The 26,430-nt window shown below is 35.4% G+C and overlaps 1 protein-coding gene across 2 annotated transcripts in view; it reads left to right on the top strand.

Moving 5' to 3' along the window:
- Positions 1 to 26,430, top strand: part of LOC110098418 (inositol hexakisphosphate and diphosphoinositol-pentakisphosphate kinase VIP2) — a gene marked incomplete in the record, with an annotated part of 93,146 nt that overhangs the window by 20,278 nt on the left and 46,438 nt on the right. For both annotated transcript variants that reach the window (XM_028698086.1, XM_028698087.1), the window contains 6 exon segments: positions 15,775 to 15,867; positions 19,653 to 19,727; positions 22,431 to 22,516; positions 22,660 to 22,866; positions 22,958 to 23,057; positions 23,170 to 23,240. In XM_028698086.1, the coding sequence (XP_028553919.1) occupies positions 15,775 to 15,867; positions 19,653 to 19,727; positions 22,431 to 22,516; positions 22,660 to 22,866; positions 22,958 to 23,057; positions 23,170 to 23,240 (632 nt within the window).

Here is a 26,430-nt window from a genome sequence, read left to right as displayed (position 1 = left end):
TCTATCTTACCATCCTGTTTTATCCTTTCTATTTTCTTAGTATTTGATTCTAAATTATTTTTATTGAGGCTTTGGTAGAAAAAACTGAAGTATGTGTATTTAATTGTTTAATTAGCTACGAAGTTGGTGTTGAGCTCTGATAGAAAGTGAATGCAGTTTCAGCAAAAATCAGAGAAAAACAAAATTGGGAAGTAGAATCCCTAAAAATAAATTTGGCTCTCCCAAATCCCTAGCTGCTAGCTAGATGATGTGCAACAATCCCATGCGAAAATGATTTTCTTAGTGAAGTTTGCACGCTTAGATTTAACAGCAATAATAAACAATATCTTATGCGGAATTTAACGATAAGATAAATATTAAAGTGGTACCTAGCTAAGGTTATCTCAAATGCATAGAAGTTAAGTTCAAAAGATAGCCAGCTTAATCCAACATTGCATACATGGATTGTTCCAACAATGGATTCCAATACTAACAATGAGATTAGTCTATGAAAGATCCCTCACACAACTCTTCCTATTACTAGGTTCTAGCGGCGAATAATTGACATGATCTTCATGAATCCATTAATAACCATAAATGAAAAGTAAACTAGGAAGATAAGACATAAGAGAGGAGTCCCAAGAAGAGCTTTACCCAATGAAAAGATAATTTAGACCTCTTATGCGAAGGTCTGGATGCTTGAAAGATGGTTGGCAGCAGCCTTCAACTCTTAGTTGATTGTGGACAGCCGTTTGGCAACTTCTGAGGGGAGAACAGCCACCAACCTTGGTCTAGAATCCTTGGGCAGCGGGTGGGAATCCTTCCAAGCGGCTGGACAGCTTTTGATCTTCGATGGACTGCAACTAGTAGGTCTTCAGGTTGGCGAAACAACACGTGAAGCCTGCTGGAGTCTATGGACGGTAGATGGGAACCTTCAGGACAACAAAACAGGGAATTCGAGAGGGCAGAATAGCAGCTTTCCAGATCCTGAAATTCAAGACAGCAAAAGAACCAGTCCAGAAATCTGGACAGCCAATTGTGGAGCAGAATTTCAGGGATTTTCAAATCTCAGATTTGAAATCTGAAATAAAACTGAAATTACGTTGGAGAGGGGAGGTATTTGGGAGGTAATTAAGAGGTGATGAGGTGGCAATTAGAGAGAGAATCAATGGGGTGAGGTGGTCGGCCACATGGAGAGAGAGAGGGGACTTGGTGTTAAGTAAAATGGGGCCCACATAGTCAACAAATTTTAATAAAAACTGAAATATATTTCAGGTTTTTAAATCCATGAAAGTTTCCTAGTATGAGGGTTATTAATTAAGATTAATTTGAATTTCAAATTCAAATTGAGATCTAATTAATTTGGAGCCCTCAATTCAAGGAACTAAATTAGGAAGGTAGTAACGGGCTTCATGAATGCTAATTTGAATCCAGGGTTCAGGGTGAAGACCGGCCGGCAAGGGGGAAAGTCGGCGGGCTGGGGGGGTGGAGGGCGTGGTGGCTCGGTGGCCTTGGGTCTAGCCGGCGGTTGGCGAGGCGACAGTGGCCTGGGCAATCCAGGGAGGGCGTGGCAAAGAGCAGGGAGGGAGATTGTTGGGGGGGGAAATTCCGGATCCCAAAGCATGAAAACTTCGCAATCTCCACTAGAAGTGGCTTCAATCCAATATCCACAACAACGAATTAATCAAGAGAATTAAAAGAAAACGAAAAAAAGGCAAGAAAACTAGAACCTCACAAAGAGATCTAGCTTGCTCCTACGACTCACCGTGCAGAGGATCGCTGGAGCGTTTGCACTCACAAGAGGAACTTGAAATGTAACGAACTCATAAACGAGATCAAAGTCAGGAAATTTTCAATTTGTCAATAATCACTCATCCTTTCCAAGAGGAAAGGGAGGCTTAATAAGCCAAATACATGAAGGAAAATAAAAAGACACAATTGCCCCTAGGGCAAACATAAAACAAAGCCCTTAAGTGAGGGTAAAAATGGAAAAGTACAAATAACAAATAAAATATATTAAAATAACTAGACACAATCGTAGCCGTTGATCTTCGATGTCCTCATCATAGAGCCCTCTCAACCTAAGAAAAAACTAATTTCAACAAATTTAATCATAAAGAAACAAACCCTAGGAAAAATAACTTACTTAAGGCATAGAAAACATGGCAAATCCCAAAACAGCCCTTCCCCTAACAAATTTCCCTCCTAGCCGCTCCCACTTGAATTATTTTCTCTGGGCCCCACCCAAAAGGTGCGGAAACTCAATGCAAGCGGGAGTTTCTCCTGCTGTAAACGAAAATCAGTATAGGAGGGTCCATCACTACTCCCCTCCCAAAGACCCACCTTGTCCTCAAGGTGGAAAGGCAAAAATTGCTGCTTCATCCTCTTGTACGACTCTTATGTGGCGTCATAGTCCGGTAGGTTCTTCCATTTTATCAACACTTCCTTGATACCTCCCTCTCCCTGTCGTACCCCTTTTAGCTCCAGTGGTTTCAACACCACCTCTGAATCTTCTGTCAGTGTGACTGATAACTCTGAACTGGATGCATGATCCCTGATAGCTTTCCTCAATTGTGACACGTGGAACACCGGATATATAGTAGCGGTCGGGGGTAACCTCAATGATAAGACACTGCTCCAATCATCTCCAATATCTCATAAGGACAGAAGTACCTCGGGGTCTACTTTTCATTTCTTCTTTTAACTATCATCTTTTGTTTGTAGGGATGAAGCTTCAAATATACCCTATCCCCTATCACAAATTGGATGTCATTCATGCACCCATCCACCTGATTCTTCATGATCTTCTGAACCCTCAAAAAATGTATTTTAAATTCAGCCAATACCCTATCCCTCTCTCCAAGTACTACTCTACCGATAAGAATGGTGTTCTACTTTGCCCAAAGTGCACCAAGTGAGTTGGGCCCCTTCCGTACAACACTTTGAAAGGAGTCATCTGTGAAGTCAAATGATATGAAGTGTTGTACCAGTACTCTGCCCATGCCAACCATTTGGCCCACAACTGATGTGTCTCTGAAGCAAAACATCCCAGGTAAGTCTCAAGGATCCTGCTTACCACCTCCATCTGCCTGCATGACTCCTCTTCAATACTGTTCCCTGTAGCCTGGATAGCTCCATCAAAAAATAATAGAGAAACTCCCTATCTCGATCGGACACTATATATTTTGGTATCCGATGTAACCTGGCCACCTCCCTGATGAATTTCGCCTCCGCTGTCACTGTCGTGTATGCATGTTGTAGGAGAATAAAATGAGCATACTTTCTCAATCTGTCCACCGCCACTAAAATCACTGCAAACCCCTCAGATCTAGGTAACCCATTTATAAAATCTATGGTGATCTCCTCCCATGCTCTATCTAGAAGAGTTAGAGGTTGCAGTAACTCTCCCGGATCTATGGCTATCCATTTGCTCCTCAGGTACATCTCACATCTAGCCACCATCTCCTCCACATCCTTATGCATCCGCTTCCAATACAACTTTGTTGCCCGTCTTCTGCACCCTTAAATGACCCCCGACTGTGCTCCCGTGGAACTCCTGTAGAAGGTGAGATATTGACGGAGGTCCGTGGCAACACAAATTTGCGTTGGTACTACAGTCTATCCCCCACTAGGGAATAGGCAGGGTGGCTACTCTCATCCTTCAACAGATCCGTCCTAATCCCCCTCAGCTCCTCATCTTGCTAACTCTTCTCCTTAATAGCTTTCCAATCCAACATCAGTGGTACTTAAATGACTAAGTTCTGGAGCTCTCCCACGCATCTGGATAAGGTATCAACCATCTTATTCTCTAGCTTGGGCCTATAATAGATCTCAAAATAATTTCCCATCAGCTTTGATAGCCACCTTTGATGATCATCGGTCACCATCCCCTGCTATAACGGTCACTTCAAACTCCTTGGATCTATCCTGACGATGAAATGTGGGCCTAGCAAGTAAGGCAGCCACTTCTATATAGCTAAGTGCTAACACAATGGCCATTAACTCCCTTTCATAGATTGACTTCACCCTTGCTCTGACTGTCAACATATGACTAAAGGAAGCCATGGGCCTGTTATTTTGCATGAGTACCGCCCCAAATACATACCATGATGTGTTAGCATCCACTATAAAAATTTGGCTAAAATCTGGTATGACCAGGATCAATACTATGGTTATGGCCTTCTTTAGCTGCTCCGTTAGGGGCCAAATCATAAAGTTGTATCCCTTCACAAACCTCCTGTAGTACTCGATCAATCCTAAGACACTCCTCATCTTCTTCAGAGTCGTAGGTAGCATCCATTTCAGCAACACCCCCTCTTAAGATACCACGTGCCCCAAGCACTTTACACTGGACTGTGCAAAACAACACTTTTATAGGTTGGCTCGTAAATGATGCTTCTATAACACCAACACCACATTCAAGTGCTCTAATTGTTCCTCGTCCGACCTTTTGTACACCAAGATGCCTTAAAAAAAACCCAGTATAAATCTCCAAAGGTATGGCTGGAACACCCTATTCATGAGGGGCTGGAATGTAGTAGGGGCGTTGGTGAGAGTGTTGGTGAGACCAAATAGCATCACCAACAACTCGTAGTGTCCCACATGTGTCTGGAGTGCTATCTTCGGGACATCAACCTCTCTCATCCTGATTTGATGGTACACGGACTTTAAATCCATCTTTATGATCGCCCCCACTCCACATAGTTTGTCCAGCAACTTGTCTATCACCAGAATAAGTAACGTGCCTGACATAGTCTCCTTATTCAAGGTTTGATAATTCACATAGAATCTTTAGCTCCCATCCCTCTTCTTGACCAGTAGGACTGGGTTAGAAAAAGAACTTATGCCCGGCTTGATGATCCCCGCCTCTAACATCTCTCATATCAGCTTCTCAATCTCGTCCTTATGGATCTGAGGGTATCAGTAAAGCCTGATACTAATCGGTGACACCCCCTCCCTCAAGGTGATGACATGCTCCTACTACCTCAGTGGTTGAAATCCTTAAGGTGGATGAAAGGCCTCATTGAATTGCTGTATAACTTATAAGCGGCTGTACTGAAAGAGGGATGTCTCCCCTCTCCAATATGATCACCTCTAAGCTCTGCAGACTGCAACTCCACGAGAAATCCTCCTCTCACCTCCTATATTGCCCTCACTATGGTTTTGAGAGAAGCCGTGGCTTTAAATAACCCTGCATCTCCCCTATCACCACCCGTCTTCCCTCTACCATCATTTCTGTCATTAGTACTCCCTAATTGACCTTGTTATCTTCCAAGTTTTGCAGTCAATTCATCCTCAGGATGATATTAGTGCTCTCTAACTCCAATGGAAGGGAGTCCTTCCTCACTGGACACCCTGTGTGGTAAGAACCACCCCCTACGCACTCCTTTGCTTGTCTCCAATTTCCCTGTGCCTATCATCACCCTGTGTCCACCTGCTTCCCCTTTAATTGGTCCACGACCTGATTGGTGATAAAATTGTGGATAGCCTCACTGTCTATCAGCGCCACTACCTTCTTGTCTGTTATCTCTACTCTGACTTTCATGGTGTGATTTGTAGTGAATCCCACCACTGAGTTCAAGGTGACACCTGCCACATCTAAATGCATCTCTTCCTCCTCCACCACTGCCTCACTCCCACCTCCCTTCTCAGTTTCCTCGTCATCATAGACGGTGAGAATCTAAAGAGTTCGGTAATTACACTTGTTCCCCGGCGTAACTCTCATCACATTTGAAACACAATCCTTTCGTCCTCTTGTCCCGTAGCTCCTTCTCAGCCCCAATTAGATTAATATTTTTCATACATTTCTACATGTCAAAATGCTCAAAATTAAAAGTAGAATTTAATGAAAATAAATTAACATTTAGATGAAGTTTATGCTTACATTTATTTTGAATATTTTGGATATTATATTTCATCCGTCCTTATTTAAATTTTGTTCTTGAAATTTACTGTCCTAACGTCCATCAAACAAATGAGGAAATTTCAATCTAATGTCTTCTTCCTTCTCCCAGGTTGCCTCTTTTTTTTTTGTTTGTATTTCTATTTAACTTTAACACAAGGGATTTGACGATTTCTGAGTTGTTTAATATCAAAATGTAATATTTTGTTTGATTCCTCAGTGTAAGCCAGATTCTTCTGTAAATTGATTTCATCACATAAAATTTTTTGATTGGCATCTATTACCCATTTCCTTAGTAAAGACATGTAAAACATCATGGATATCTGACATGTCAACGAGAATAGCAAGTGATGGGGACATCAATGTATGGAAAGTTTTTCATAGAAGGGGCCGTAGATCGACGACCTCGATTGAGTCGTTATATTATTAGTTGTTATGTGTGTTGTATGTGATTTAATTTAGTTTGTGAACTTTTCCTTAATGTTATGTTGTAAGCCCAAAGGTATTTATGTCTTTTGTCTTGTCATGTGGTGGAGCCTATATATATGGCTCTCTTCCCCCTTGTAAGGTAATGATGATTATTTTGAATGAATTATGATTTTAGCTCTCTTCTCTTGTGTGAGAGTGGGTGTGGTGGAGCCTTGAGCGAAGGCGAATGAAGTATCCAACAACTTATTAAGGTGAGCTCTTGGTTTTCCTCTTGTATCCTTTCCCTTTCCCTCCTTCCTCCCTAGCGGCCGATCAACCCCTTCCCCTTCCACCTCTCACGGCAAGCCCACCACCACCACCACCACCACCACCTCCCCATCCAAGTTCCCAATCCAAAATTTCCCAAATCTAAAATTTTGACCTTTGGGAATCCAATTGGACCCCACTTGTCCCTTGGAACTCTTCATGTTAATTAATGGGAAGTTGACCCATTAATTGTCTCTCCTTATTTTCATTTTCAAAATTAGTTGGAAATTGAAAAAGCCCAACCCCTTCCCTTTCCCCATGGTTGACCCACTCTTGAAACTCTTCATGTTAATTAATGGGAAGTTGATTCATTAATTGCCTCTCCTTATTTTCATTCTCAAAACTAGTTGGGAATTGGAAAAGCCACAACCCCTTCCCTTTCCCCATTGGTGGCCCACTCTTGGAACTCTTCATGTTAATTAATGGGAATTTGACCATTTAATTGCAAAGTAAAATTTATATTTTCTCTTTCCCAAAATATTTTTTTCATTTTCCAATCCCACTCTGTCCCATTTCGCTAAGCCCCACCACTCTAATTAACTTCATACCATTCCTTATCTCCACCAAATAGCAATAACCGTGGCTTCACTCCTTCCAAATTTCGACCAGCATCTCTTGTTCTCAATGGTGAGGCAAGACACAAGGAAGGCGCTACAGAGAAACTATTTTTCGACCAAACCCCACCACATCCTAAGGGAGCTTCCCTGCAACACAAATTCCTAAGTCTTTCTACTCTTACTTCATATATTTAAGTAGATAGCTTTGAAGTCCAATTCTCTGTTGGATCACTACTTTCATGTTAATTTCAATCCACTAGCTTCTTAAATCATTGAGTGCATGATTCTCGTAGTGACTGATCTATGTTAAATGTTGGATCTTTTTGCTAACCCATGTTAGCTAAAGTTGTTGATTTGATTTATTCTTCTTGAATTCCTGAACTTTGGTTGTGGTTAATTGCTATTTGTGGATTACCTTTCTTACTTGTTTGAAGCTTGTTTAAGCATCTCCATGATTAATAGCTTGCTGATTTTAAATTTAACTTATGTTTAATTTCATAATGCTTCTTCACATGCTAGTCCTACATCAACAAGCCTCTAGGCAACTTTCCCAATCATTTCAATAATTTTGAAAGATCATATATACCTAGGAATCAATTTGTCTCATTGTCCAAATATGGTTGTACCTTTCACATGCTTAACCTTCAAAAATACAAAATCACCACTTTCTAAATCTATTGTTCTGTGCTTGAGGTTATAATATTTTTGCTGGTGAGCCTGAACAACTTTTAGTCTGTCTCTAATTAATCTAATTTTTTTGTTGGTTCATCAACTATCTCTATGCCCATTAGTTATCTTTCTCCTACTCCAACAAAAGTTAAGGGAGTTCTGCACTTTCTACCATAAAGTTCTTCATATGATGCCATTTGTATGCTTGATTGATAATTGTTATTATGAGCAAATTTTATCAATGGTATGTGATCTTTCCTTTTATTTCTAAAATTTAAAACACATAATTTCAACAGGCCTTCCAGCACATGAAAGGTTTTTCAAATTGACAAATCTATCTGAGGATGAAAAGCTGTATTGAAGTGCAAATTTATTTCTAAGCTTTCACGAGTGCTTTTCCATAACCTAGAAGTGAATCTATTATCTCTATCTGAGACAATAACTTTTGGAATGCCATGCAATTTGACAATTCCTTTCACATACAGGCATGTCAATTTATCTATTGAATCAGTTTGCTTGATAAACAAAAAGTGAGTTGATTTGGTTAATCTATCAATGATCACCCAAATGCTGTTACGTCCCTATCTGGATCGGGGAATCCCATAACAAAATTCATTGCAATATCTTCCTACTTTCACTCAGGGATAAGTAGGGATTGCAATAGTCCACTAGGTCACTGATGTTCAACTTTCACGATTTGACATGCTTCACACTTAGATACATATTTAGCAACATCTTTCTTCATACTTGACCACCAAAAATTAATTTCAAATCTTTATTCATTTTGGTACTACTTGATGAATTGTGTGGCCAGAATGATGAGTTTCTTGCAAAATTTTCTTGGATGAATTGTGTGGTCCATATCATTGGGTACATACAACTAAAATTTATGCTTAATGCTTTCATCAACATCAATAGAAAGATTTGGTCTTTTCTCTTATTGTGCTTGCTCCATTAATCTTGAATATTCAGTACTAATCTTTTGAGCTTGTTTGATACGATTTGTTAAAGTTGGCTTTAGTGTCATCTGATTTAAGTATTCCACATTCTTAAAAATTGTAACCTTAAATTGCAAATTGTCCATTTACTTGATCAACTGAACCTCCTGAGTAATCATCGAATTCATCTTTCCTGTGGATTTGCGTCAAAAAGCGTCAGCCACAATATTAGCTTATCCACGACAATACTGAATATCTACGTCATAGTCCTTAATTAGCTCCAACCATCTTCTCCGTCTCTGATTTAATTCTTTATGTGAAAATATGTATTTTAAACTTTGATGATCAGTAAAGATTTCACATTTTACCGCATATAGGTAATGACTTCTAATCTTCAAAGTAAATACCACTGCAGTCAGCTCTTGATCATGAGTAGGATAATTTCTTTCATGTGGTTTCAATTGTCTTGATGCATATGCAATTATTTTTTTTGTTCTGTATTATAACACATCCTAAACCCTTCAAAGAAGCATATCTGTAAATCTAAAATCCTTATGTTCTTGATAAAAGTGTCAACAATGGTGCTGTAGTTAGATGCATCTTCAATGCCTAGAAGCTCTTGTCACAGTCGACAGTCTATTTAAATTTTACATCTTTTCTCACTTGGATAAGGGCATAGTAATTTGTAAGAATCCTTTAACAAACCTCATGTAGTATCCCAACAATCCTAAAATGTTACGAACCTCTGTAACATTCTTTTGTATAGGCCATTCTACAATTGCTTTCACCTTTTATGGATCTATTGAAATTCCTTCACCACTGATAATATGCCCCAAGATGGTAATACTCCTTAGCTAAAATTCACATTTCAAATATTTTGCATACAATTGTTTTTTCCTCAATGTGTCTAAAACTATCCTTAAATGTTCAACATGCTCCTCATCAGTCTTTAAATATATTAAAATGTCATCAATGAAAATAATCACAAACTGATCTATATTGCCTTTGAAAATCTGATTTATCATATCCATAAAGATAGCATGAGTATTTGTCAATTCAAATGGCATGACTCTAAAATCAAAATGACCATACCTAATCCTAAACGCCATCTTACTGACATCTGCTTCTTTAAGTCTCACTTGATGATATCTTGATCTTAAATTAATTTTAGAAAATACTGTGGCATTTTCCAATTGATCAAGCTAGTTATCAATACGCGGGAGTGGATATTTGTTCTTGATGGTCACCTTATTCAACTCTCGGTAGTCAATACATATTTGCATTGACTCATCTTTCTTCTTAACAAAACGTATAGGCGCACTCCATTACAAATAGCTAGTCCTGATAAATCCCTTATCCATCAATTCCTGTAACTGAGCTTTCAACTTATGCAATTCTTTTGGGGTCATTCTATAAGGAGATTTGTAGATTGCTGATGTTCAATGCAGTTCAATGCCAAATTTAACTTCTCTTTCAGGTGGTAATTGAGGTAATTATTTAGGAAATACATTTGAAAATTTAGAGACCACTGGGATATTTTGTAGTGTATGTACATCTTTATTCAAGACCACTAATTTAGCTAAGAACACCATCTCACCCTTATTTGTTTACCCATCTTCATTGCACTAACAAGAGGATATTATATTCTTCTCATTTGGCAACTTGAACTTTATTCTTTTTTCCAACATTCAATTGTAGCAAAATGTTTAACTAGCTAAGTCATTCCTAAAACGATTTCAAAAGTTTTATTAGGCACTAAATCAATTCTGTTGAAAATTTATGCCCCTGAATATCTGGATTCATAAAACAGATTCTATTGACATGCAAGCTATCCTCCATCGGCATCATAACACATTAAGTCCGATGTAAAATATACAGTCTCAATAGATAAATCAAAATAAAATTCTTAAGAAATAAATAAATGGGATGCATCAGAATAAAAAAAAATCTATCAAACTTATTGGAAATCAGAAGTATACCTGTAACTACCTCATCAGAATCTTTAGCTTCTTGAGGTGTTATAGCAAATACCCGAGCTTCCACAGCTTTCACATCTGATGCTTCTCCTCTTAACTAAACTGGAGGCTTCCATTGTATTACTGGCTTTCCCTGATACTGAGTTTTTCCTACTTAATTGCCTTCTATATATCTCCTATATGGTGCTTTCTCTTGGTATCCCTGTGGCCTGGCATTGCTTCTTTTCTCCTTAGGGCAGTCTACCTTGCGATGACCCGGTTCACCACATCTAAAACATCTTCCATAACCCATTAAACACTAGCCCAAATGCCTCTTTCTGTACTAATCACACAGAGGTTTCTTAGGTGTGTTGGCTTTTGCTTATCATCAAATTTTAGCTTCTTGTTTCTGAATTGATCTTCTTTTTCAAACATTTTCCTTTTGCTTGTTTGCTGCTGTTCCCAACTATGCTTAGAAAGATTCAGCTCATTTTCAATTATGTTGGTTCTCTTCACTAGGATTGAGAATTCATTGATATTAAATAGTGCCAATGCTTGTTGTAGTTGATCCCTGAGTCCTCTAAAAAATATGTGGCATTTTTCTTCCTGGGTGCTGGCATAATGAGGTGCATAAGAGGACAAGGAAGTAAACTCGGCTTCATATTGCACAACCGTCTTAGAACTCTAAGTTAGATTAAATAATGTCTTGCAAAGCTAATCTGGCTAAATGAGGAATGAACAAATCTCTGAATATCTTCACAAAATCATCCCATTGTATGCTAGTGATAGATATATGTCCAAATTGCTCTCTATGATGTGCTTGCCATCATCTTTCATATAAAACAAATGTAGCCAATGGTAACTTTCTATTCTCAGGACAAATCATACCATCTAGAATCTTCCATATCTTCAATAACTAATCCTCAGTTACTATTGGATCTCTTGCACCTTTGAATGCTGGTGATTTAAAAGTCTGAAATAATTTTAAATGTTGATCCACTTCATTGCCACTTTTAGATATGGATTCATTGCTTGTAGAAGATTTCTCCATCGATACCATTTTATCCACCACTTGTGAGATCAAATACACAATGTTTTGAAGTTCCTTAAACTTATTCTTCTTTCATTTCTATTTATGTATCTGGCCTGGATGATTGGCCAATCATTCTTTCCGACAATTCCTCAGATATGATTATTTGTACGCATATAGATAATTTATATAATACATGCACTTATTGTAATACAGGTGATCATTTTAAAGCATTAAATAAATCTATTATGCAAGTATACTTATTCAACTAGAATGAATGCATAAATTCATTCAATCTTGATTCAACCAATAGCTCTGTATACATCAGATTCATTATATCTCATCCAACTTCATTGTCTAAATCCAATTATTCTTTCATTTGATTTTGAACCTGGCTCTGATACTAATTTCTGTCAGAATTTGACTCCCTTTACAGTCAATATGGAGTGTGGGGTGTAACATAGAGGGATAATTTGAAAATATCTATCTTTTACTAACACCCATCCTAAAGTACCTCTATCAGGATCAAGTGAGTAGGATATGGTCAATCCAAACTCTTCCAAACTTCAAAATTTACAAAATTTAAGACTAGTTAATGTTTCATAACTGGAAGTATATTTAAACACATCAAAATAAAATACAAAGCTTACTAAAATAAATAACATTTATATACCCAAATGTATATGTACAATCTCTACTTTGACCTCTATGTACACCCAAAACGTATGTACACAAAATGTGCAGTCAACCTTTCTGCTTAGTGCACCACTAGCTCATTCCTTTTTCATATAGCACAACAACTGCTAATGAGCTAAAATGAAATACATAAACATAGTAGAAGAAATAAGAAATATGCTTGCAGTCAATTGAAAACAATACAAAAATTTCTTTAATAATCATAAGCTGCAAAGATATTAAAGTATCTTTAGCTTTCCACCTTTCATATTAGAAAGTTATATGATGACTATAGATTTGCATCCTTCCAACTCTCTTATTAAATGATGGAATTCATAATTCCCAACTTTTATAATTGAGACTGATGTCTCCTTCAAGGTTGGTTTGAATTCCAACTTTTAGAAGGAGAGAGTGTATGCTTACCTCGTCAGGTCTTTCGTCTTTACTTGTGTGGGCCTATCCCTCATATATGACCTATCTAAATTACATTATATTTTTATAGATATGCACATGTCCGTACCCGTCATCTCAATTTAGCATCACAGTTTACTATTAATATACAACATGCTAAAATTATATATGACATGCTTAATGTAAAGTGATTGCTATTACACTTACATTAAGAACACAAAAATGCTCTCATTTCTTACACTACCGGTTGGGTATGTTACCTCGTTCTCTGGCGTAGGCGGGTGAATTTGATCTCATATAGTACCGGTCTCTTTTCCTCTTATAAATAACCTAAAATTTATGTTTTCTCATTTATGTATGCATGCATATAGCATATAAAAATAGCACAACTTATATGAAAATTTATTTAAAATGAACTCATTCAACCCAAAATCTCGCCTCGAACTCCCTTCTTCCTCTCTACTTCCCTTCCTTTTTATTTCTTTATAATTTTTTGATTTTTCTTATCTTCAACTTACTGATTTCAGCACAAAGATATAAATTTCAGCAACCATTATTATCTAATATCAACAAACAACAATGCCCCTACCTCCTTTTAGCTTTTCCTCTTACTTTTCTTCCCTGATTTCAGCACTTACAGCTGATTTCAGCAATTTAAATCATATCAGCTGTTGTTTTCAGCAAACAACAGCATTATATTTTATTGGTTCAACAAACAAGTGCAATTCCAGCAACAATAGCACTTGATGTCAGCCCTTATTTACTATTTTATGATACGTTTTCTGAATTACAGCAAAATACATCCATTACCTAACTGATTTCATCATTTACAGCAAATTACAGCCTACAACAACCTTAATGTTCTTTATATCGTACCTTAATGTTTGCTGAATTCTTCCTCTCGAACAGCCTACAGCAGCCGCTTTCCTGATTCCTCTTGCTAGCAGCCTTCAGCGGCTTCTAGTGACAGGTGAGAGGAATGGAAGGAGAAAATGATGCTACGTGCTGATATGCTACTAATATAATATCTTAATATTCCACTACCATAATGCTCTCAATACCAGCCATGTGATTCCCATCAGCCGTTGCATGCATCTATTCGTGGATGGGAATTGCTTAGGTTAGTGGAATGCTTACGTTAGTGGATTAGGTCATGCTACAGGTACGTGTTAGTGAATAGGTAATTTAAGTGATTTAATAAATAGGTTTGATGCTTTATATTTTAAAATATTTTGAGTATTATATGAAATATCTAATCAATTTTGTAATTTTTTTATTGATCATTTTAATAGATCTTTTCTGCTGATTGTTCCCCAATTTATTCTAGCTCGGGCTTTAATACCACTTTTGGCACGACCTGAATCAGGTGCTTGAAATATCTAGGCGATAGCTGATGACCAGTGAAAATTTAAAACTTTCTAACATCATTTTCAGCGTGTGCAATCTTTCAATTTGAAAAGAGCCAACTAAATCACAACTTTTATTATAATAATTGTGTAAACTGTCATAAGGTGGTGAACTCCATTATTCACATGCATTCTCTCCTATATAACAACTTCATTTATAGCCGTCTTTTCATGCATTTACTTTAAATAGTATCTTTTGCTATCATATAATAACTAGTCATTTGATATTCAATCATGAAGTAATTTATAAACTGAGAAAGAAAAATCACGTCTGACATTGGAATACGAGCATGGCATTAATCAGGATATTTTTCACATATAAGAAAGCATAAAATCCATGAGTTGATTTAGAGCAGATTGAAATGATTACTGTAAAATAGAAACATAAGTATCCATCTTTCTTTCAGAAGCTTGATTTACTTTTAAAGTTTCTTATGCTATCATATACCTATATAATATAAGCTTTTTGTTTACTCCTAACATAACGAGATTGATACATTGATTTTTTAAAATTATTTTTATTCTAACATATCAATTTTTAAAATTGTTCTCTATTTCACTCATAAATGTTTATCTTCAATACTTAGGTTAAAAAAAAGTATTTCTAACTTTAGATTTTTGTATTGTACTCATTCAATCTAGATCTTTGTTTCATTATTTTATTTAATAGCTCGAGGATAATAATTGAAGAGAAACTCAAGTTTTCGATATTGAAATTAACATCTTAGGATAGGGTTGCAACTGAGTTGCGTCTAGCTCGAGTCACCATCGAGTTCAGCTTGTGCATAATTAATTAATTGTGCTCTATTTTAATTTTACGAGTTTAAGTCAGTTCACGCACTGGCTCATTTACAATAAAAGAGATAAAATCATTTTATTCAAGTAGTTATTATAATAACATAATAAAAATAATAAAATATTAAATAAAAAATAATAAAAAATCACCTAAAATAAGGAAGAGAAATGTGACTTTGTTATATTTCTTGCAATTTTATGCTAAATTATTGAATTTTTATTAAGTGCATTTAATATTAATATTTTTTAAATAAGTTAGCTCACGTGTTATCGAGCTCTGTTTCTGAGCCATTGATTGGGTCAAACATGAGCCGGCTCACAAGTCCACTTGAGTTAGTTACACCCTTGCCATTTTTTTTGTATTATTATTATTATTTAAAGTATTTTGCATCATCTACCCTCTTTCTATTTTTATTTTGGCTTGTGTATTTTTTTCCCGTTAATTTTAAAAGAATTTTTTCATGTTGCACTCATATCACTTTTCTGGAAATCCTGCTTAAAAAAAAAACCTGCTAAAGCAAATATGTGAAAGGGGAAGGGAGAGGAAGAGAAGTGAACTTGAACTTTAATTGTCTTTTTTTATCAGCTAAATCAAGTAGTATCCTAGTGTTTGGTTGGACTGGAACTTTGGTTTTTAATCAGCTAAAGAATTTTTCACGAGAACAATATTCTCTTTATGTTGTTCCTGATTTTCTAAGAATTAATTATTTATTCTCTTGTAGGTTTATACGGTGGGTCCAGAATATGCACATGCTGAAGCAAGGAAGTCTCCCGTTGTTGATGGGGTCGTAATGAGGAGTCCTGATGGAAAGGAAGTAAGTTATTTTGTTTCTATGCAGTTCGCTTTGTTTTTTATCTTTGACGATGTTACTGAGCAGCAATGATATTGAAATACCTAAGAATGCCTGAAAACTTTGTTACGAAGATATCAAAACATAAACATTGTTCAAATTTCTGGTTTATATTCCTTAATGATAACACTACATTCTATTTTTCTTGAATGCTCGAATTATATCTATAGCCATCCTCCCGAGAAGTGTTAAATGTGCTTGTCTGCAGAGGTTGCAAATGACTTTCTCAATCGCACTTCATAGGCTATATATGTGTTTGAAGGCTTTCAATGAAATATTTCTCTCTGCATTCTCGCAATCCAATGTGTTTATTCTGTATTCTATATTTTGCATCCGGGTAATTAAAAAAACCCGTTAGGAACTAACCTATGGAGTGTTTATACTCATTATTTTTTCTGACTTCTTCTTGTCTGATAAATACCTAGTTTCCTCTTGCACTTGGTATATACCATACGATCTTCAATTCCTTGTTTTTACACCAACACATGACTTTTGCTCAACATTTTATATTGTTGATGATCATCATAGTTATGGGCTACAAAATTTGACGTCCTACTCTTCTGTGAGAGTTTGGTTATTGGTCAAAATTCTAGAGGAAGATTGGATATTAGATAAGATGCTATTTAGAGATTTGCCCATATTTTATGATTTACTTGATGATATTTGGCTGCAAAATCACACAGTCAGAGAATACGTGCCATATCCTAACTTGCATGAGATATTTTTCAGAGTGATAATAACAATATGTTTGATAGGATATTGACTTCCTATGAGCTTATGTTAAATATTAAATTTGTCTCCATCAACAAATTATTGTGGAGGTTGGATAACTTGTTTTGAACTTGGGTGATCAATTATTGCTTGAAATTTTTATACCTTACAAATTTTTTGAACTTTGTTTATTTTTATTTGAATTTAAGCTCGAAGTATTTTTTGTTTGGAATTTTGGGGGTGTTCTGATGATAAAGATTCTTATTAGTTGGGATTTTCTATAAATGTTGCCACCATGAAAGTACATTGTTGTTTGTATTATTTGTATTTGTAATTTGAAAGCCTTTTTTTTAATGTAAAATGGATCCCTTTGGTTATGATTATGATGCACAATAATTATGCCCATCATAAGGGTATTTGAATAATTGCTCATTGTTACATTGAACTTTGTTGACTCTACCTGCCTTCTTTTGGAGGATTACATTCTTAACTTGCAAATTATTTGAATTCATTTTATTATATTTCAAGATTTGGGTTGTTCATGAGGATGCTAATGTTATGTAGGAAAAATTAGCTAGTGATATTAAAAATATTGCGGAGTACGTTCTTAGAAAAAGAAAAAGAAAAGCTTTTAGTAGTAAAAAATACTTGGTGGTGGAATTAAGATGTGCAAGAAAAGATAAAAGATAAGAAGATTTATTATAAAGATTGGTTTATATGTAAAAGTTTGAAAAATTGTGGAAGATATAGAGGGGCTCATAGGGAGTCTCAAAAAGCAATATGTGATGGAAAAAATTTAGCTTTTGGTGATTTATATAATAGATTAGTTAATAAAGGGACGAAAGATGTATGTTTAAGTTAGTCAAATAAAGAGATAGAAGAATGCCTACTTCAAGGGAAGTGTATTAAGGTTAAAGTTGAAAACAAATGCTTTTCTTAGAGGAGGATATTCCACATAGGTGGATGAGATATTTTGATAAACTTTTCAATGAATATTGTGGGAATACCATTGACTTAAGCTACCTTAGCATCTTAAATGAAAATAAAGATTTTTATTTTTATCGCTGTAGTAGTGAAATTTAAATTGGAGAGGCTTTAAAAAAAATGAAGTTTGGAAAAGTAGTGGGGCATGATGATATTTCGATAGAGACATGTTATTACGTAGGAGATCAAAAAATTTATTGACTTACTAAACTTTTTTAATACTATTTTGAAAACAAAAGATGCCAGATAAGTGGAGTGTGTTGGTTCTTATTTTTAAGAATAAAGGTGATGCACAAGAGTGCAAATTATAGAGGAACTAGTTAATGTGTTATACTTTAAAATTATGGGGGAGCGTATATGAGCACAAGGTTCGACATGATGCTAATGTTTCTTAAAATTAGTTTGGATTTATGTTGGGTAGGTCTATCTTGTAAGCTATTCATTTATTGAGAGGTTTGATTGAGAAGCATAGAGAGGGTAAGAGGATATACATATGATATTTATTGGCTTAGAGAAAACATATGATTTTCAAGAGAAGTGCTATAGAGAGTTCTAGAAAAGGAAGAAATAATACTTATTTTTAAGTCATTAATGATAAGTATATAGGAGATATCTTGTGTTCAAACACTGTGGTTTTGCCAAGTATTTTCCTTTTCAGTTGGTACATCAAAGATGAACTTTTACTTATGGAGGTCAGCCTTAGAGCTGTAAGATTTTCGTTTGGGTAGATCTATAATCGAGTATATGGAGCGTGATGGAGGTCAACCTGATTTTTGATGTTTCTTGTGTTGCATTTCCTGCTTGCTGTTGTAATAATATTCTGTTGGCCCACGTGCTTTGCTTTTACTTATCCGGTTCATAATATTTTTCCTCATTAATTTGAGAGGTTTGAAGGAGAAGTACAAAGAGAATAAGGAGGATCTACATATGATATTTATAGATTTAGAGAAAGCATATGATAAAGGTCCAAAGGAAGTGCTATGGGGAGTTCTAGAAAAGTAAGGGATTAATAATGCTTATATTCAAGTCATTAAGGATATGTATGTAGGAGCTGTTACTTGTGTTCAAACACAAGGTGGTTTGACTAAGTATTTTCAAATTTCAGGTTGATTACATCAAGGATCATTTGTAAGCCCATATTGTTTTGCTTTAGTCATGGATGTTCTCTCTAGACATTTGCAAGGGGTTGTACCCTGGTGTATGCTTTTAGCTGTTGATATTCTTTTGTTCATAAGATTAGAGAGGGAGTTGAAGGTAAACTTGAATTATGGAGGTCAATCTTAGATTCAAAAAGTTTTCGTTTGAGTAGATCTAAAACTTAATATATGGACTGTATTTTTAACAGTAATAGATCTAGTGGGGGGATTGTGACTTTGGGCTCAAGTCATTAATAAGAGTACACATTTTTGATATCTTGGATCTATTGATCAAAGAAATGGTGAAATAGATGGGGATATTATTTGTAGAATTAAAGTTGGATGGTTGAAGTGAGGAATGCATCGGGCTTGTTGTGTAATAGAAAAGTCAATATAGGGCCATTCATGCAGAATAGAGGATTGTAAAGCTGATCATTTGGGGGTGATATCTGCCAAAGCATTACATCCTGAAAGCTTTTTTATTTGGAAACCAGATCTATTTTTGCCATTTGATCTTTTAGACATTTGAAGCATGGACGCATTGCATGAATGCTGCTGCTGGTAGTCATAGGAAATTTGATTGCATCTTTTTATTTTATTTATGTAATTTTTTTTGAAGCTACATGCTACACCTTGTTAGACTAAATATAGCCATTGGGATTAGTGAAAAAAAAAAAAAAAAAACGCTTTCACTACATGGCAAATATAACACATGCAAATGCTCGGCTTGAGCTTGAATTGGATTGCACAAATGTACAGTTCTTTCATGGAACTAGTTTGAATATCGGATTCATTTCCTCATTATCGATTTTATTTTTGGTATTTTGTGGTTTTTGTGTTTTTATATGCTTTCCTATTGTATATTGTTTCCCCTTTTTTACGGAACACTTGTTAGTCATTGAATCTTACTCATTTCAGGTCAGATATCCTGTCTTACTAACTCCTGCTGAGAAGCAGATGGCAAGGGATGTTTGCCTTGCTTTCAGACAAGCGGTAAATGAACTATTTTTGAATCAATATTGTTCACTAATATGCTCAAATTTATTGAAAGATCGGCCTTATAATTTCCTTTAGCAAACATTAGATATTTATTCTTTTTGCTGTTAGATATTATTTTTCCTTGGCTTTCTAATATGGTTTGCATAGTTTGCGACCCAATTTTCTGTTTATTTAGTTTATATCATACATGTATTTTCTGGTAATTTTATTCTTGGTGGCAATTACGCTGTTATACATTATCTCTCTCTCAGATGATTTCTAAGTTCTAGCCTGTTGATTTGTGGTATTAAGCTATCTAGATTGGCGATGTTGAGTCAAAGTTGTCTGCACTTAGAGGTGGCTGCTAGCCACATAATAACAACTCCATGTTGTTTACTGTCCCCAATTTTAATAACCACCACCTTTTTTATTTGTTCCTCTCTGTCTTACTCTTCAGAGATTTATTTCACCATTTTCTGGACATCAAATAAGCTTGAATTAGAATTCCATTAGGGCAGATAATAATTGCTGGAACTCAAAAGATGATCAAAAAAATAATTGAATTAAAAATTTGTCCAGCTAAGAACTAATGTTATTGGAGCCTTATTAATTTGCAATAAAGAGTAGCATGTTTATGTTTCCACGTGTGCATGGGTGTGCAGATAGGTTTATGAGGGCATACGTATACTTTTATTTCTGGATATAGAAAAACATGGCCGGCTCATTGATCTTATTATGCTGCAAGCTAGCTTCATTTTCCTTTATTTCCCGCCTAGTACCCAATTGTTGGGATTTTTTCCTTATGGTTTAGACGGATTGGGATGCTTACTCGTAACAATGAAATGTATACATTCCAAGTGTTATTATTGTAGCTTTAGATCTAACTCAAATTGCTAAAAATGGAGTCCGCTAAGCCAAAAATAATATATCTAAATTGATGTTGATGATGCTGACTATCTTGATGATGTGTGTGGGCTCCAAAAATTTACGCCCAATTCTTTGAGTTTGCATTTAATAGTAATATTTTTTGCATGGCTCAAAAAATATCTTTCAAAGTTGTTCATAGTTGTAATCCAATTAAATTAATTGATCTGTCAGATATTCCCCATCATATATTTTTAAATTCTACATTGACCTTTGTATTAAATTTTCATGATTTATAAGAGTAAGTAAAGAAATAAATTCAATTAAATAATAAAAAAATACAAATATAATAAATTTTTGAACGTTCCTCTAAAAAAATATAACGAAGGTGATCATATATTAATTTGAATTTGCTCATAGTGTTAACTTTAAATTTTCACTTAAATCTCGTCGTGACGCATCGAAATGCGTGCGACGCCCTACAATCATCATTTTCGGGTTTTACACGGGAAATGCTAATAAAATAAATACATAAAGCAAATAAATAAAACAAATATATATGAAGACTCAAAAATGGATCGGCGCAATCGTGGCCGTAGATCGTCGGCCACATCTTTGATATACTTTCCATGATCTGATGTCCGCATACTTCCACTACAATTCTATAAGTCCTCTTAGATAATGTAACTCATGGTTACCAACAAGAATTTTTCGTTTAGCTTGGTTCGACTAACTGTGCTGACTAAGTAGGGCAAGGATCATAATATCTCGGGAGGTGATCCTAATCATGTTCTCTATCATTCCCCATACTATCTGCTTTTAGTTTAAGATAATAAATTTCTCGGCTCTAAATTAAATTTGCTGCTCTTATATGCTAAGCATTAGCTTTTAACTACTAGTCTTAATCTGATGTTCTCTCGTCACTAGAAGGGATAATTAGCCATAAGGATTTGCGCCTATGAGAAACTTGAAATTAGATTTTGAAGTCATTGCAAAATGAGAGCAAAATTTCCGGGTTGTGTCTTATCTACAGCCTAATCTGTTTTTAGAAAATTTGACCTGAAATACCTAAACTCTCTCCGTAGAGCTGGGGCGCGAACTTTCATAGGTCACAATTGGGTCAACAGTTCAATTTTCATGAAAATTGTGTTACTAATATATCAATTGTATGACATTGAATTAGATTCACACAGGTTTGTTTGTATGTGCTGGGTCTATATATTTATATAACTGTATATTTGAAAGATTATAATCCTTATAGATTTTATTTTTATTGGAGATAATTATAGTATTTTTATTGTGAAAGATTCGTCTGAAAGTTCACCAGTTTAAGTACTTCATAAATGTTAAGTGAATGAATTTCTGACTTTGCTTCTGCAAAAGTGCCATACTTGGTCTACATGTGGTACTAAACCTAGAATCTCATATGCAAGATTAGGCTATGTTGAGCTCCTAATAGCAATAGGATCCCGCTTGCAGCTTACTGGTTGATCAGCTTCTTCTTGTCACTCTTGCAAAGCTTTTTCTTGTGCAGTATTTCTGAAGTTTCTTTCATCAATTTCTTGTTAATTTTTGGAACCTGAAAGCTGGATTTTGTTTGAACTCTTCACTAAGTCATAATCATCTCCTTGAGTAACAATAAAGTTACAAAACTTGAACTTTCTTATAAACCTTCACAGTCAAGAGTTTCTCCCACAGTTACAGTTCTCTATTGAAGAAAAGTAACTACTATTGTTTCCATTGAGACCATCTCCACTATTTAGGATTCTTTTGGGACATTTAATCACATCAGTTTATATACTACACATCTCCTAAGCATTTCTTTAATTTTTTTTCTTCTTCATATGCTAACAGGTCTGTGGATTTGACCTTCTGCGCTGTGAAGGAAGATCTTATGTTTGTGATGTCAACGGATGGAGTTTTGTTAAAAATTCCCACAAGTAACTCTATTCGCTGATATATTTCACAAGGAATCTAATACAACGGTTTAATTGTTTATTCTAATTAGAACTTTGTTCATTTAACAATTGGTGGACACCAGTAGTATCAGCAGAGTTTCATATTTAAAAACCTTGAAGTGTAGGTATTATGATGATGCAGCATGTGTACTGAGGAAGTTGTTCTTTGATGCCAAAGCTCCTCATCTTTCGTCTACCATCCCTCCAAGTCTACCATGGAATGTAAGTGAACCTACTCAACCTTCTGAGGGGTTAACACGTCAGGGAAGTGGTATTATTGAGACATCAGGGCAGTCAGAGGAGTTGCGTTGTGTTATTGCTGTCATTCGCCAGTAAGGATGCAATTTAATTTTCGATCAGATTAAAGCTTATCTGTGTGATTCGTTTCTATTTATTGGTTTATTTATTTTTGCTTATACAAAGTGGTGACCGGACGCCAAAGCAGAAGGTGAAGTTGAAAGTTACTGAAGAAAAGCTCTTGAATTTAATGCTCAAGTACAATGGTGGGAGACCACGAGCTGAGGTAACACCATACTCTCATAGCCATATCAAATTGTTAAAAAAGTCACTTAGCAAAAATTTAATGGACTATCATGTTATATGGGCTCAGTTATCTAACTTTCCCATGTTTATAGACAAAACTCAAAAGTGCAGTTCAGTTACAAGATTTATTGGATGCCACACGTATTCTTGTTCCACGCACCAGGTATCTTTCCATATCATAATCCTTATAGTTGAAATTATGAAATATTAATCATCCTGGTATGTTAACACTACGTATCTCACCTTAAGGCAAGTTGTAAATCACAACTTGATTTTTTGTAAGTAGCTTTATCAAGGAGGCTTTGATGCAGTGTGAAACGCCCGCCAGCCTTGAGTTATTTTTATCAATCTAGTTAATATTATTATGTGTGTCCTGCTTGTAGTTGTGCTATTTTTCTGTGGGCATGCTTATCAATATCTTATTATTTGTACGGTTAGAATGTTAGATTGTCAGAAGATTATAGCCACCATTTTAGATTGTCAGAAGATTATAGCCACCATTTTATGGCATTCGTTAGGCATCCTTCATGGGGATAAATTTCTCTTTTTTCATACCAGAGTTTCATTCTTTCATTCTCTTTTCCCTAGCATTAATCCCATGAGGAACTCCTTTGTCTCTTTTTTTTTTTTTCTCCTTTTTCTTACATTCGCAATATTTGCTCTCTACCAGATTCTCCACTTTTAGACACTCGAGGTACTAAAGCTTACCACCACCCGCTCTTCTGTTAACCGATCTCCATAAATTGGCATCAAAGGAAAATTATTTGAATCCCAAGAGCTGTGTTAAAAAATTAATGCTATTTTTTTAATTAAAAATAATAATAATAAGGCTATTTTATTTTTAGATTTCAAGAGCTAAGGGCATCATTTTTTTTCTTCACCTCAATCTCTTTGGTCTCTCATTCCTTATGCCCTCCACACAAATTCTTAAACACTTTCCCATTACCTTTCCATGCACAAATAAAATCTAGACATTTTCTAATAAAATATTTTTTTACATTTTTCATATTTGTTGTATTCATATCCTTCTTCCTCAACCTTCAATAGCTACCACCTATTTCCTTCACTTTATCAGGATAGTTGCATCAAACTTAACAACAAAGAAAAAAAAAAAAAAAAAAAAAAAAAAAAAAAAAAGAGTATGAAAAATATGAAAATTAAAAATTCTAAGTTTTTAATTTGAAATTCGGGAAAAAGTTATATTATTGAATTTCAATAAGATTTAGAATTGAAAATTCTAATTCTAATTTGAAAATATGTTCTAACCTAACTTTTCTTTCATATAACTTAATTCCTTATATCATATTCTCCAAACTTGTCCTGATTTTGTGTTTCAAATTATTTTATTTTTCAGTTTTTAAATTTCAAATTTCATATTCAAATTTGAATTTTTAATACTTTAATTAAATTTTGAGTTCAAATACTCATTTTTAAATTCTTCCACATTTTTTCTACACCATTTTCTGTTAACCACAACGATCAAAATTGGTTAGCCAGTTGTCATGCCCTATTTTGAACCTTTTCTAATCACTCATGAGTTGTAATAGAGGTGGACATTCTTGGCAAATGTATTTCCCACGCACACCTATTTTGACTTTCACAGTACAAGATTGGGCGAGTAGTAAATTTATCCAATTAGATCTTCACAAAATATATCTCCTCTTTTGATATATTCATCATACTCGTTAATATAAAAGCATGCATAATTTAAATTATCAAAATAAACTATATAATTTTTAATACTTCCATAGAAAATTTATACATGCACTAGAAGTCTTTAATTTACATAATCTATATATTTTATATTACATCTCAAAACTATACATCCATCCATAATATTAGGGTACAAGAAAAGTTGTGTCACCTTTTTATTGTCGCTCCTGCTCCTTTTCCCTTCTTGAAAAATGGTCATCATAATATTTGATGAGTTAGATGCTTAGTGAGATACAATAAAGAAATAATAATATGCATGTTGGTATTTTTGCACTAACATGAACTTTTTAAATTAAAGTTATAGCTAATTTAGTGCGGTATTACAATTAAAAGAAAAAATTATTTGGAGAAAACAAAAGCTTAAGCCAAGTCACTTGCAAAAAGTAAAACCACATAACAATCAATTATTCTTGACGTTGCAAACGAAATGAATTTCAACAAGAAATCCCTAATTTAACAATAAGAGTAGTGCTATAAAAGATTTCTTACACAACTCCTACTAAATACTAGGCTTTAGCGGGAAGAATTAACACAAATTTTCATGAGTCAATTAGAACTACAATTGAGAGCGACTAAAAGATAAAAGAGTAGGAGGAAAGATCACCCAAATAAACAAGACATTCAAAGCTCCAGTGTGGTGTTTATGTGCTTGAGCGGAGGTAGAAAGCAACCTTGATTCTTCTCGATCTCGTTGGATAGCAATCTAAACTTTAAAGCCAACGAAACAGCAATAGGAGATTGCTACGATTGCTGGACAACAACTTTGACACTTGGGAAATTCTGGACAACAAGTAGCCAACTTGGGAGGCGATTCTGGACAGTTCCGGGCAGCAACGGTAGCTCCAAGAGGGGTGGACAGCAGCGAACTGCTGCTGGAGTCTTTGAACAGCAGATAGGTGACCTTGGACAACAGCTTTCTAGGTTTTGGAAGGGTGGACAGCCACTATTAGCATCCAGAAATTTCTGGACAGCAAGTAAAGATGTGTAAACATCAGCACATGAAGATCGGGACAGCAGTCAGAAGCCTTCCTGGTGGTGGTACGGTAAAGGAAGTCTTGCTGGAGTGAAGGGCAGAAAGCTGTCCTTCTTTGGACAGCAGTTTACTGTGTATAAACTTCAAGACAGCCGGCAGAATCTGTTCAGAATGCAGAAATCTGTTCTGGACAGCAAGATATTCTTGCTGGAATAGGGGGACAGCTAACAGAAAATCAGGGAAAACTGAGGGCCACGCGGTAAAGAACTGGGAGGGGAGGGGCGGGGCGGCTGGGGCTGAGAGAAGGTTGGAGATGGCTGGTTTTGAGAGTCTAGGGAGTTAATATGGATTGATTGAATTGGGGAATTTAAAAATCCCGTTCCAAACTTAGGATGTTAAATAAGGAAAGAGGATTAGAGGTAAGTATCTAATTAATTGATTGAATTAAATAGATAGAGGGGACCGGCCATGCATGAAAGAAAATTGATTGGGGATTTAAGACTCTTTCCAAACATAGGATATTAAATAAGGGAAGAGAATTAAAGGGAATCTCCAATTAAATTTAGATTTGAAGAGATTTGGAAAGTATCCAAATTAGATTAATCTTATTTTAGGAAAGTATTCAACCGTTTTCTCTCCCTAGGGATTTCTCCAAAGCTCTCTCCAA

This window comes from Dendrobium catenatum, unplaced genomic scaffold (genome assembly GCF_001605985.2).
Source record: "Dendrobium catenatum unplaced genomic scaffold, ASM160598v2 fragScaff_scaffold_123, whole genome shotgun sequence".
In the NCBI taxonomy this organism is placed as follows: domain Eukaryota; kingdom Viridiplantae; phylum Streptophyta; class Magnoliopsida; order Asparagales; family Orchidaceae; genus Dendrobium; species Dendrobium catenatum.
Note: the sequence above shows the minus strand (reverse complement) of the source record. Positions and strands in the feature narration are given on the sequence as shown.